This window comes from Molothrus aeneus, chromosome 14 (assembly GCF_037042795.1).
Source record: "Molothrus aeneus isolate 106 chromosome 14, BPBGC_Maene_1.0, whole genome shotgun sequence".
NCBI classification, from domain to species: Eukaryota; Metazoa; Chordata; class Aves; order Passeriformes; family Icteridae; genus Molothrus; species Molothrus aeneus.
This window is the reverse complement of record NC_089659.1, coordinates 1,030,364-1,042,657: the sequence shown is the minus strand read 5'-3', so window position 1 is coordinate 1,042,657 and position 12,294 is coordinate 1,030,364. Positions and strand designations below refer to the sequence as shown.

Here is a 12,294-nt window from a genome sequence, read left to right as displayed (position 1 = left end):
AGGTGTTTATGGATGGAGGGAAGGCTGCAGAAAGCACTGGCCTGGGGATCATGTCAAGTCATGGCTCAGGTGGGGATTGTCATATTCTGTGAGAGCTGACAGAGCTTGGTTCCTCTGTTGTGTTGTTTGTGGGGATGGAGCAGTGTAGGGACTGCTCCCTTGGGGGACTCAGCTCCAGTTAAAGCAAATCCCACTTTCCTGACAAGGTAAAAGGTGCAGAACAGCATGCAGAGCTTTGCACTGATACTCTTGGGCTGCCCAGAGATGGCTCTGCAGAGCTCCTCTGATGCTCCTCTCGGCAGATCCTGCTCTGTGATTCCCCATAAATCCTGTTCCACAGCCAGGGCAGGAGGACAGGAAAGCTGCTGGGAATGGGCTGGGAGCTGCACTGACTGAGCTCACAGTCAGGCCTGTGGGATCATCCAAGGGGTGCTGGAGCTGGGACAGCATCCAGAAGAACCCCAGAGCATCAGGCCCTCTGCTCATCAGGCCCCTGCTCCTCCTGCCCTGAGCCAGCTGCAGCACAATGGCAGCTGGATCCAGCTGGATCCCCTTCACTGCTCCCAAACTTTCCTGGCATCTCTAACTGTGCTCACCCTGCACAAAGAGGGTCCCTTTACACCCCTCCTCACTAGAACCTTAATGCAGATTAAAGCCACTTGTTATTACCAAAGCCCACAACAAATGTATACAGACAAGGCCATCCAGGCTGTAATAACCCAGCTGAGAAATGTCATTTATCATTCATCTCTCCTTTGCAGAGAGATATTAAGGGCTGACATGTCTGTTGTGACAGATGTTTTCCCAAGGGGAGGAAACAAGCCTGGCTGGTCCAGTTGCACCAATTCCCCCAGTGAGGGGAACCAGCCCAGCCAGTTTACACCAGGCAGGGGTGACTGATGTGGTTTGCAGCAGGCAGGCTGTGGGAATCCTCAGCCTCTGGCTACCTTTGTTCCATGGCTAGCAGGACTGCTCCTGAAGCAGCTGCAGGAAGGAGAATTTACCTGTTCGGGTTGCAACATCACTCGGTTGTTTTTCCATGCAAGAGGAAATAATATACCCTTAAACCATAGTTAGGATTCCTTAGATAGCAAAACAAAAACAGGGGAAAGGCTTTGGGTGTTTTTTATGCATATCTCAATTTAATTCCTGCTCTGGGCAATAAAAGTAACTGAGAGGCACAGTCTGGGTTGGGTTAGTGGGACTGCAAGGCCTCTGTCACACATTTCTTGTTCCTGCTTGTTCAGGTAGCAGCTGGGTGCCTGAAATGCCTCATTTTGGGAGAAACGTGCCATAAATGAAGTCCCAAGCAGCAGCAGTGAGCCTCCTCCTCAGGCCTGCCCTGACTGAACACCTTGCCAAGCCACGAGTTCATTACCCACAGGATGTGCTTCATGTCTCTCCCAGAAATGGCAGAGCCCCAAGGAACATGTCTTATAAATAACCCCTGAAAAACACCCTGCAGCCATGTTGTGGGAGTTTTTTATTCTCTCAGCCTCCACAGGGCACAGTTATTTCACCAGGGCCAGGCTGAAATAGGCAGGTACAGGATCATCTCCATGAGAGCAGAGACAGGGTGGGACGAATGAGCTCCAGACACTGAATTCAGCTCCAGGGACCCCTCCAGAGCTCAGGGCTCCTCCAATTCCCAGTGCCACCTCCCTGGAATTAAATAAATGGAGAGATGGTGCTGTTGATGAAGAATCCCATTATTCCAGAGATGAAGAAGTGCTTGGACAATGCTCTCAGGCACAGGGTGGGATTGTTGGGGTGCCCATGCAGGGCCAGGAGTTGGACATTGTGAGGTCCCTTCCAACTCTACAACTTCATTAATTTCTAAACTCAGAGTGCAAAAGCCAGCAAACAACTGCAGCAAAGTGTAAAATATCCACTTCTGAGAGATGGGATCTGAGGGAAGGAACATTCAGGATCCAAAAAGCAAATGTTGGTGTTAAAAGTCTGAAGCAGCCTATGCAGTGCAGGGTTCAAAGAATGGGTCAGAGAGGGGAATGCACTGGCTGAAATCCTGGCTCCCTTTGATACCATCTCCTGTGCAAAGGTTTTGGTGCTTCAGACTGAACTAGAATGGAAAATCAACAGCCGAGGAGGAAAAACACAGCTGCTCTGTTGAGCCGGGCATGTCAGCTGGGGCTGCTCTGCAGACAACGTGCTGGGAGGAAGATCTGTAAGGGAGCAGCCAGTTGAGGAAACAAATAATATTTATATGCCCTGCCTGTGGGACTGGAAATAAAACCTCCCTGCCAGTAAGAAACTGAGCCCAGCCCTCGGGGCCCCACCTGCTCCTGGGGAGGGCTGGCGCTATAAAGGGCTGGGGCCGCGAGCGGCGCTCACAGCGGCCGGGGCTCTCCGGGGACTCCGCTGCTCCCGGGGCACCATGGCCAAGCGGGTGGCCGTGGTGCTGGCTGGCTGCGGGGTGTTCGACGGCAGCGAGATCCACGAGGCGTCCGCGGTGCTGGTGCATCTCAGCCGGGAGGGGGCTCAGGTAAGAGGCACCGGCAGGGTCCTGCCCGGGCTCCTTGTCCCGGCTCTGCTCCTCATCCTCTTCCCTCCTTGTCTCTGACACAAGCTCCCCAAAAGCCAAGCAGCAGCAGCGGTGCCTGCAGTCAGTGGGAGTGGTGTGGAGAGCTCCCTGCTCAGCTGTGCTGTACACAGGGATTGGTGTGGGGCTCTGCATCCAAATCCCCAACAGACTTTCCTGAATGCCTTCTCTCTTTGCTTCTGGCTTCACATCCTCTTTTCTCTCCTGCTACTTCTGTTTAAAAGACAGTTTGGGCTGTTTGAAATCCATCTTTTTAAAACATTCAAAGAGGAGAAGTGAAAATAGAATCAGAGAATCCCAGAATGGTTTGGGTTGGGAAGAACTTTGAAGCTCATCTATTCCCATCTCCTGCCATGGGCAGGGAAACCTTCCACTATCCCAGGCTTCTCCAAAGCCTGTCCAGCCTCGCGTGGGACGCTTACAGGGATGAGAGAACAGACAGGGGTTCATGAGTTAAACTTGAGTGGTAAAAAAGGTGCAGCTGCTCTAAAAGTCTGGAGAGCCGCTCCGTGAGACTGGGGAAGGAGGGAAGGAAAGCCTCTGGAACATCTCACTCAGCTGTGAACCACCCACGGGTCTGGTCGGAGCCGTTCCTCTGGGAATGGGAATTGCTGTGTGGAACACAGAGGCACAGGGGTGACCTTCCCGTGCCAGCCCCCCCAATCCCAAACTATTCCAATCCTGCCCTCGCTGTTGGCTCCAGGATGAGCCTTGGCCAGACGTTTTCTCCACTCCGTGTAATTTTGCCTATTCCTCTCCTGGAGCTGGTGCAGTCCTTCCCTCCTGCCATATCCCAGCCCAGCAGGCTCGGAGCCCGTCCCTCCCTCCCTCCCTCATCCCTGGATCGCCAGGGGCCTCTAGTGGAGGAAACTCGGGCGTCATTTCAATCCCTCTTCTAAGGTCAGCATAGAATGGAATATTTCAGCTGCAAGGGAGCAGGGCTCAGTACCTCCCTCTCCACGGGAAGCTGCCATGAGGTTGCCTCTCAGCTTCTTTGTCTCCCACCTAGATAATTCCAAAGTCCTCGGCTGCTCCTCACAGGACGTTCCTTCCTTCCAGGTGTTCCTTAAATCCTGCTTAAACTGTGGGGCCCAGAGCTGCACAGGTGGGACAGTCCCAAAATCTGTTCACCACCCTCCACTCTTAATTTCTGCATATGAGCTTGAAAGTGCTAAAGGAAGGGAAAGCATTTTCCAGAAAAACACTCTGGCTTTGGGCAAGTTGGTAGGGAGAGGAAACTCCAAGTCCTGTGGGAGATGGGGTGGGACAGCAGCTCTCTGGGTGGTCACCCTGCAAGAGGGATTTGTTGGGATATGGATGGACTCTTCAGCCCCCCAGACTAGCAGTTCTGGGCACAAACTACTGAAAGTTTCCTTCCTCCCTTCCCTCCTTCCTCCATGCCAGCTCTTTCCCAAGAAAGCCCCTCAGCATTCCCACTCACTGCCTGTGCCTTTCCACGTTTTTCCATCGTTTCTGAAGGATAACACCCTCTCCCCTCACTGCAGGCTGAGGTTTATGCTCCCAACATCCCCCAGATGCACGTGGTGGACCACATGAAGGGTCAGCCCACGGCAGAGCAGCGCAATGTCCTGGTGGAAAGTGCCAGGATAGCCAGAGGCAACATCAAGGACCTGGCTACGCTGGATGTCAAGGGGCTGGATGCCCTCATCATCCCAGGTAGGACTGTCTGGGGTCTGCCTCTCCACAGCTTACACATTCCATAGGCCTGGAAGGGCGTGGGAGTTGTGGGGTGAAGAGGGACAGGCTGGAGCAGGGCTTGGAAGGAGAGCCAATTTTAGTTCTTTTCTTGATTCTGGACTGTCACAGACACATTTTATGGAAAATCCTTTCCTTAGGATTTTTTTCTCTTGAGAAGCTAAGAGGCCTCAGGAACAAAATGTAACCAATGGTTATCTGCTGCTGTGGAATGCAACAGGTGCATCTGGGATTGGTCTCATGTGGTTGTTTCTAATTAATGGCCAATCACAGTCAGCTGGCTCAGACTCTGTCCAAGACACAAGCCTTTGTTATCATTCTTTCCTATTCTATTCTTAGCCAGACTTCTGATGAAATCCTTTCTTCTATTCTTTTAGTATAGTTTTAATATAAAATTTATCATAAAATAATAAATCAAGCCTTCTGAAACATGGAGTCAGATCCTCATCTCTTCCCTCGTCCTCAGACCCCTGTGAACACGGTCACAGATGCACCTGTTGCATTCCACAGCAGCAGATAACCATTGGTTACATTTTGTTCCTGAGGCCTCTCAGCTTCTCAGGAGAAAAAATCCTAAGGAAAAGATTTTTCATAAAAGATGTCTGTGACACTGGACAAATGCTGCCAACCACCCCATCCACCTGAGCATTCCACCACGCCACACCTGGCAAAAATCCTGCCCTGGATATAATCTCCTGCTAAACTGTTTCTCTTTCTTCAGGTGGCTTCGGGGTGGCAAAAAACCTGAGCACTTGGGCCACGCAGGGCAAGAACTGCAGTGTCTCCAAAGAGGTGGAGGCTGTCCTGAGGGCATTCCATGCTGCCCACAAACCCATCGGGCTGTGCTGCATCTCCCCAGTGCTGGCAGCCAAAATCTTCCCGGGCTGTGAGGTCACCGTGGGACACGACACGGAGTGTGAGCAGTGAGTGACCGGGGGGTTGGTGACACTCACACCAGGGTCCCCCAAAGTCCCCAGGGATCCTGGCCAGCTGGTGGAAGCTCACAAGGAGCTGAATGCTATTGCTGAGAACTCAGCTCTGCTGCCTCCAGTGAGGCTTTCAGCACTTCCAGCTCTTTTGGGGACTGAACAGGGAAAAGTAGAAACTGGAATTTTATAATTTCTCAGCACAGCAGAAGGATGATGTAACACCTGATCTGTTTGCATTTTTGTGACTTGTTTCCGCAACTCTGATGGCTTTGAATAAGACACTTTTTATTTTAAATTAATTTAAATGTAATTTATTCTTTTAAATTAATTATTTACCTCCCTGATGCCTCACAGAGCCAGGGTAGGAAAAGCCTTTGCTGACTCCAAGCTAAGCAGATCCAAGGCAGGAACAGGATGGTTACCCAAGGCTTGAGGTGGGAAGAGGAGGGAGGGAAACTGTCTTCAGTCCTACAGGGAAGCTGTGACTGGATTCTCCCAAGGGCAGGCAAGGAATGTTGATAGGATTTGCTAGGAAGGAGTTTTCTAACTTGGAGGAAGCTGCTGGAAAAACCCACCCTAAACTTAATTCTAATTGTTGCCCAGGGAAGCTGTGGCTGCTCCATCCCTAGCAGTGTCCAAGGCCAGGCTGGACAGAGCATGGAGCAGCCTGGGACAGTGGGAGGTGTCCCTGGGCATGGCAGGGGTGGCAATGGGTGGGCTTTGAGGTCCCTTTTCACCCAAATCATCCCAGGCCCCTATTAACATGAGCACTGGAGTGGGAAGAATTAGGTAGTGGAACATCCAAAGTGGAACTTCAGGTCTCATTTTGGCTTTACTTCAGATGTTTAACTCATTTGAACAGGAGATTATCCTGTTGTATAGTCCTGGAGAAAGTCCTCAAGCAGATTTGGATCCTGCTGAGCAGGTTTTGTGCAGTGACCACAGAATCTTCCCTCTGGCCCTTCCCCAAGCACAGCATGGAGGAGTGTGGTATTCACATGCCCTCTGAACAGAGAGAAGCTGTGAGACAAGCAAAGAAGGAAAACACAATTCTTATCTTGCTTGCTGTGCCTGTGTTGTGCTATAGGAGAATGCAATATGGAGATTGTTTACCCAAAGTGAGGATGTTTTGTTCCCTTGGCCTATCAGGTGTGTGTGTGTGGGACTGTCACGGGACAGTCACGAGAGAATCAGATGAGGGCAGTTCTGTGCAGTTGTGAGCAAGAGGGCAGATTCAATTTAGATGAAATGTACATAGTATAGTATAATAAATTAATTCATTAGCCTTCTGATGATGGAGTCATATGCATCGTTCTCTCTCCCCTTCGTCAGAGTCGCCTTTGATTTGCAATAAAGGAGATTCCCCACTGTTGGGGAAGAGGAAACAAGAAAGCCTTATAAATATGATTGTTTGGCAAAAGATTTTGAGAATATAGAAACTTTAAGTGAGATTGAAATAAAAACAAGCTTTGAGATACCTCAGTTACTGAACAACTAGAAAACAATGGTGTGGCCAGCTGAAGGTGATCCCCTTTTGATGGAACAACACCCTCTGCTTGCAGACAGGCCCAAGGGTCAGAGCAGACCCTGCCAGCTTGGCAGAAGGGGCCCAAAGAGAAGTTTTTAGGGTTTAAAATGTAACACAGGATGGTAATGAAATGATTCTTATAGGCTGTATGGAAATGCTATAGGATTTGTATCTTGTACTAGATTGGTTTGTGAGAATCAGAATATTCAACACAGAAGATGATTTATTGTATTGTAATGGGAACCTCACTCTCTTCCCCTCTCATCCTCTCTCCCCCTCTCTTCTCTCAGGCCTGCTCTGAGCTGTGCCTGGCAGCTCCCAGCAGGGCCCTGCCCCCAGGCCCTTTGCAATAAACCCCAAGTTCCAGACCTGGCTTCAGAGATCTCTCGTCTCCATCCATCCTGACCCTGCTACCCCCCGATGCTCCTACACCCCACTCCAGGTTTCCCTTCCCTGTTCCCTTGCAGGTGGCCTTATGCCAAGACTGCTGAGGCCATGAAGGAGCTGGGCTGCAGGCACATCAACAGCCAGGTCACCGAGGCCCACGTGGACGCCAGGAACCTCCTGGTGAGCACCAGCGCCTTCATGTGCAACGCCCCCATCCACCAGGTGCACGACGGCATCGGCAGCATGGTCAGGGAAGTGCTGCGCCTGGCCTGAGCTCCCACAGGCACCCAGCTCCTCCCCGGGGAGCCTGCCCTGCCCCTCACACAGCACCAGCTACAGGGACACTCGGGGGCTCTGCCCCAGAGCTCTGGTGGCAGCTGAGGAGGGACAATCCTGGAGGTGGTGTGTTCTGCCATGGACACGTCACTCCCTGCCAGGAGCTGGAGCTGCTGTGGGATGGGGGGCTTGGGAGGGACCTTAAAGCTCATCTTGTGCCAGGCTCCTGCCATGGGCAGGGACCCCTTCCACTGTCCCAGGCTGCTCCAAGCTGCCCTTGGACACTGCCAGGGATCCAGGGGCAGCCACAGCTTCTCTGGGCACCCTGTGCCAGGGCCTGCCCACCCTCACAGGGAGGAATTCCATCCCAAAATCCCACCTATCCCTGCCACAGGCTCCCCAGGGCTCAGGGTCAGTTGCTCCCCAACCCCTCCCTCAGAGCACTGAATTGTGGCCAAAGGAAGGAACCCAGCTCTGCTACCAAATAAAACCTGATGCTTCTACTGAATTCTGAACTCTGCTTCTGTCTCTGCCTTTCCCTCGGGATCAGGACAAGCTCTGGGTCAGTTGAGGGAACGATACAGGAAGAAATCCCCAGCACCAGCCCCCTCTTGTTTTGCTGGGATTTGTCAGAAGCCAGACTGGAGCAGGAATGTGACACTGGTGAGAGCAGGACCAGCCCCATGTCACCAGCCAGCTCTGGTGGGAAGAGGTGAAATTCTTCTCCTGCATTAACAGGACCAGAGAATTCCAGGTTGGAAGGATCTCAAGGCTCACCTAGTCCAACCTTTCTTGGTAAAAATGCTGTCTAGAGAAGATGTCCAGCAGCCTGTCCTGATGGATCCCAAAGAGCCCAAACTCAGGGAATCCACCACTTCCAACAGCTGACTTCCTCATGGTGAGAAATTGTCCCATGGTGCCCATTCAGAATTTGCCCAGGAGTGTCCTGTACAGATTATGCCTTGTCCTTTCCATGATTCCTCATAAAAAGGGTTTCCTCCTCCTTTGTAGCCACCCTTCAAATACCAAACATGGTGACAAGATGTCCCCTAAATCCCAGTTCTTCCAAGGCTCAGCTCTCTCAGCCTGTCCTCACATGGGAACTTCCCAGGCTTTGGATCATTGTGGCCTCTGGATCCTCTCCAGCCTGGCCACACCTTTTTTTGGCAAAGTGGGGATCAAAACTCTTTCCACAACTCTGATGGCTTAAAAATAAGATTTTATTTGAAATCCAATCCCATCTGCAGCCTCTGAGCATTCCTGCAAGCACAGAGCCCTCAGCAGCAGCACTGGGAATTTCCTTCTGTAAAGTCTTCCTTAGCCATGTGAACTGAACACAAGGTAAATTGCAGCAGTTTATTTTTATTTTGAGTTTAAAGAATGCCCTAGAAAAGGGGGGGGGAAGTGATAATCCCATAAAACAGGTTCTAAAAAGGTGGTTCCTGCAAATATGTCATAAAAAGAGTTCACTGTAGGGCCCAAACCAAGACATAAACCCAAAGTAGATTTACAATGAGCAATAGATTGACACTGTCTGGTTCTGAGTCATCTCTTTACCAAACTGAATTGTTTGGACCCATTTTTTTAGTCAGAAAAGGATCTGAATTTGGTCCCAAAACTGTGATTTGTGTATTTAAAGCAGTGTAAACATTATAACCAGCAACCACATTGCTGCCTGTAAACAGAGCGGTGCAAACTGCTCCCAAACACCTTTAAAATGTAAAAATATTCTACACAAAACACTTCCAAGAGAACTGACCTGTATTTCTGCTGCCTCCAAAGAAATCAAGACACCACAAAAGTGAGGCTCCCATTCCCTAAGGGATGTACACAAGTGCCAAGGAATAAATCCCACTGGGCTCAGTACAGGCCGGTCTTCCTCATGATCCTCAGGAACTCCTGCTCGCTCACTTGCCCGTCCCCATCCCGATCTGCCTCATCAATCATCTCCTGCAAGAGATTTGGGGTCAGCACTCAGGTCTGGGGCCTCTTGGGAATCACTGGATTCATGCAGAATTCCAGCCACTCTTTAGCTGTGCTGGAGGGGACAGTGTTGGCTCAAGCTCAGATAAAATATTTCCTGAAATCTGTTTTGCTGGGTGTATTTATAGAGAAATCTGAGCAAGAAATATTATAGGGAAAGTCCTGGAGGAAACCAAATGCTTGGAGCAGAGTCATTCCTTTCACATCACTGCTACTGCACAGAACTGCAATGGATGATCCCAATCCTACATCCATGTGGGCTCAACCCATCCTCATCCTCAAAACCCACAGATTCCAGGAATTCCTCCCTACCAGCACAGAGAGGATTTTCCTCCCAGCTCCAGCACAAAGACCCCAAAAGCACCAGGTCCAAACCTGCAGCTCTTCATCAGTGAGGTTCTCCCCCAGCACTTTGGCCACACGTTTGAGGTTTTGGAAAGAGATTTTTCCAGTCTCATCATCATCAAAGAGTTTGAAAGCTTTGAGAATCTCCTCTTTGGAATCTTTTTCAGCCTTAAGGAAGAAAGAACAAATTTAAGGTAAAACAGGAGTGGTTGTGTTGTAGGTGACACTCAAAGTTATAAAAGATCTGATAGACTGAAAGGACAAATAAAGGAGCCCAGCCAGCAGGAAGTACACATAAAATTCAGACAGAGACACAACCAGAATTCCAGAATTTCAGGGATTTTTTTTCTGTCCTTGCCAGCCAGATATCTTTCACTATCAGGGTCTTCTGCCATTAAATATCTGGATTTTGAAAATATTTTTCAAACCAGAGATTTAGTCTGTAAATTAGAATTCAAGGAAAGAGAACACCCCCATGCCAGACATCAACCCTCCAAAAGCTTCCTGCAGGCCTGAGCTGGTTTCCAGCTGTGAGAAAAACTTTTTTTCCCTTTTTTCAACACAAAATTCACCTCTGCTTGTTAAAGAAACCTGATAATGATATCAGGATTTTAATTTTTCCCTGAGAAATGAGAGAATCCAGGATAGGGATTACCCCAAATTTTATACATTTAATTGTTAGGATTAAAATATATAGTGCTTTATCCCCCCATAAACCCAAAAGGAGACAAAGGCTCCTGATCTACCTTCAAAATTCCCTTTGGAGCTGTAAAACATCCATACCATTCTCTGTGACATCACTGCCAGGAAGTCACTGAAGCTGATTTTTCCTGTCCCTTCCTTATCGATGTCTGAGATCATTTTCTTGATCTCTTCTTTCTTAGGTTCAAACCCCAGGGCCCTCATAGCCACCTGGAAGGACAAAATAAGTTACAAATCCTACAAAATTGCCACCAAAACCACAGGAGAGGGGGGAAAAGTGTCCAAAATTCTCCCAGAAAACAGGGGCAGGCTGAGAGTGAGGCTGCTCTGCACTCACATCAGGATGCAGAAAACAGGGATAGAAATATTCCTGTTCTGGAATTGTCCCCCAGCTAATCCAGGAATTTCCTACACACACTCTCACCATCTTTAACTGATCAACCACAGGGAATTTAAATAAGTTTATTTTTCATTCTAGTGATAAAAATCTTGTTGGGAAAACATTTTCTTCCTTTGATAAAGGGCCAGATAATAGCAACAACAACCACGACAATAATATTGAAGCATAAAATCCTCAACAAGAGGGGAATGCCCCCCCCCCCCCCACCTTTTTAATGGGCACAACTCCTTTTTTTGATGTTTTATGCACAGATAAGGATTTGGGACACAAAGCACAGAATTTTACATGAATTTTGAGCAGCTTGGCCCTAAACACACTGGATCAGAGCAGTAAAAAGCTGCAATTAAAGAGAAAACGGCGCCTTTTGCCCACCAGGTGTTCTGCTGGAGGGAGGAGGGGGAAACCCAGGAAACTCCAGTGTTTTTTGAGGTTATTTCAGCATTTATGGCCCTGTTCCCTTAAAACCTCAGTGACCTTCAGCCCCAGGGAAACCCCGACCTTCAGCTCTTTGACATCGATGCTGCCGCTGCCGTCGGTGTCGAAGAGCTCGAAAGCGTCGCGGATCTCCCGCTGCTGCTCCTCCGGCAGCTCCAGCTTGGGATTCGCCTTCTTCCTCTGCGCCGCGGCTCCCAGCGACGGCTTCTGAAAGCCGCAGGCCTCGGCACGGAACAGCGGGGTCGGGAGGGAACGGGGACTCAGCCCTGGCACTGCCCCTGAACCCCCGGCAAAACCCTGAGCCCCAACCACCGCCCCTGAGCCCCCTTCACAAACCCTGAGCCCCGGTCACAGCCCCAGAGCCCCATCATGGACCCTGAGCCCGTCAGTGCTCCTGAGCCCCCTCACTGCCCCGAGCCCCCGGCAAAACCCTGAACCCCGTCATGACCCCTGAGCCCCCATCACAGCCCCTGAGCCCCCCTCAGTACCCCTGAGCCCCATCACGGCTCCTGAGCCCCCATCAAAACCCTGAGCTCCCATCAAAACCCTGAGCTCCCATCACAGCCTCTGAGCGCCCTCACAGCCCCTGAGTCCTCGTAAAAACCCTGAGCCCCACCATGGCCCCTGAGCCCCCATCAAAACCCTGAGCCCTCATCACGGTCCCTGAGGCCCCCTCACAACCCCTGAGCCCCCTCAGTGCTCCTGAGCCCCTGTCAAAACCGTGAGCCCCCGCACGGCCCCTGAGTCCCCTCCCTGCCCATGAGCCCCCTCAAAGCCCCTGAGACCCCTCACACTTCTGGAGCCCCCTCCCAGCTTCTGAGTCTCCTCAGGCCCCCTCAGTGCCCTCCCAGCCCCTTCAGCGCCTTCGCCGCCCCCTGACCGCTGCTGAGCCCCTCACAGCCGCTCCCCGCCCTCACCATCCCGCCGACTTCACGCCTGGCAGCCTCAATATCGTGCCCTCCCATTGGCTGTCGCCCCCACGCCGCTGCTATGGCAACGCGCGCTCCTATTGGCTGGCGTGACGGCGGAGGCA

The 12,294-nt window shown here is 50.8% G+C and overlaps 2 protein-coding genes across 2 annotated transcripts; one reads left to right on the top strand and one right to left on the bottom strand.

The window, feature by feature from the left end:
• Window positions 1–2,395: 2,395 nt before the first annotated feature.
• LOC136562705 (putative glutamine amidotransferase-like class 1 domain-containing protein 3B, mitochondrial) lies at window positions 2,396–7,904 on the top strand. Its single transcript, XM_066559679.1, has 4 exons — window positions 2,396–2,503; window positions 4,066–4,237; window positions 4,998–5,199; window positions 7,201–7,904. Exons 1-4 carry the CDS (start codon window positions 2,396–2,398, stop codon window positions 7,391–7,393), a joined length of 675 nt encoding a protein of 224 aa, XP_066415776.1. The 3' UTR covers window positions 7,394–7,904.
• A 1,235-nt stretch (window positions 7,905–9,139) lies between these two features.
• On the bottom strand, window positions 9,140–12,226 carry LOC136562706 (centrin-2-like). The gene is made up of 5 exons (XM_066559680.1): window positions 12,179–12,226; window positions 11,325–11,483; window positions 10,508–10,636; window positions 9,755–9,892; window positions 9,140–9,346 (listed from the first exon to the last, which is right to left on the bottom strand). Exons 1-5 carry the CDS (start codon window positions 12,224–12,226, stop codon window positions 9,257–9,259), a joined length of 564 nt encoding a protein of 187 aa, XP_066415777.1. The 3' UTR covers window positions 9,140–9,256.
• Window positions 12,227–12,294: the final 68 nt, after the last annotated feature.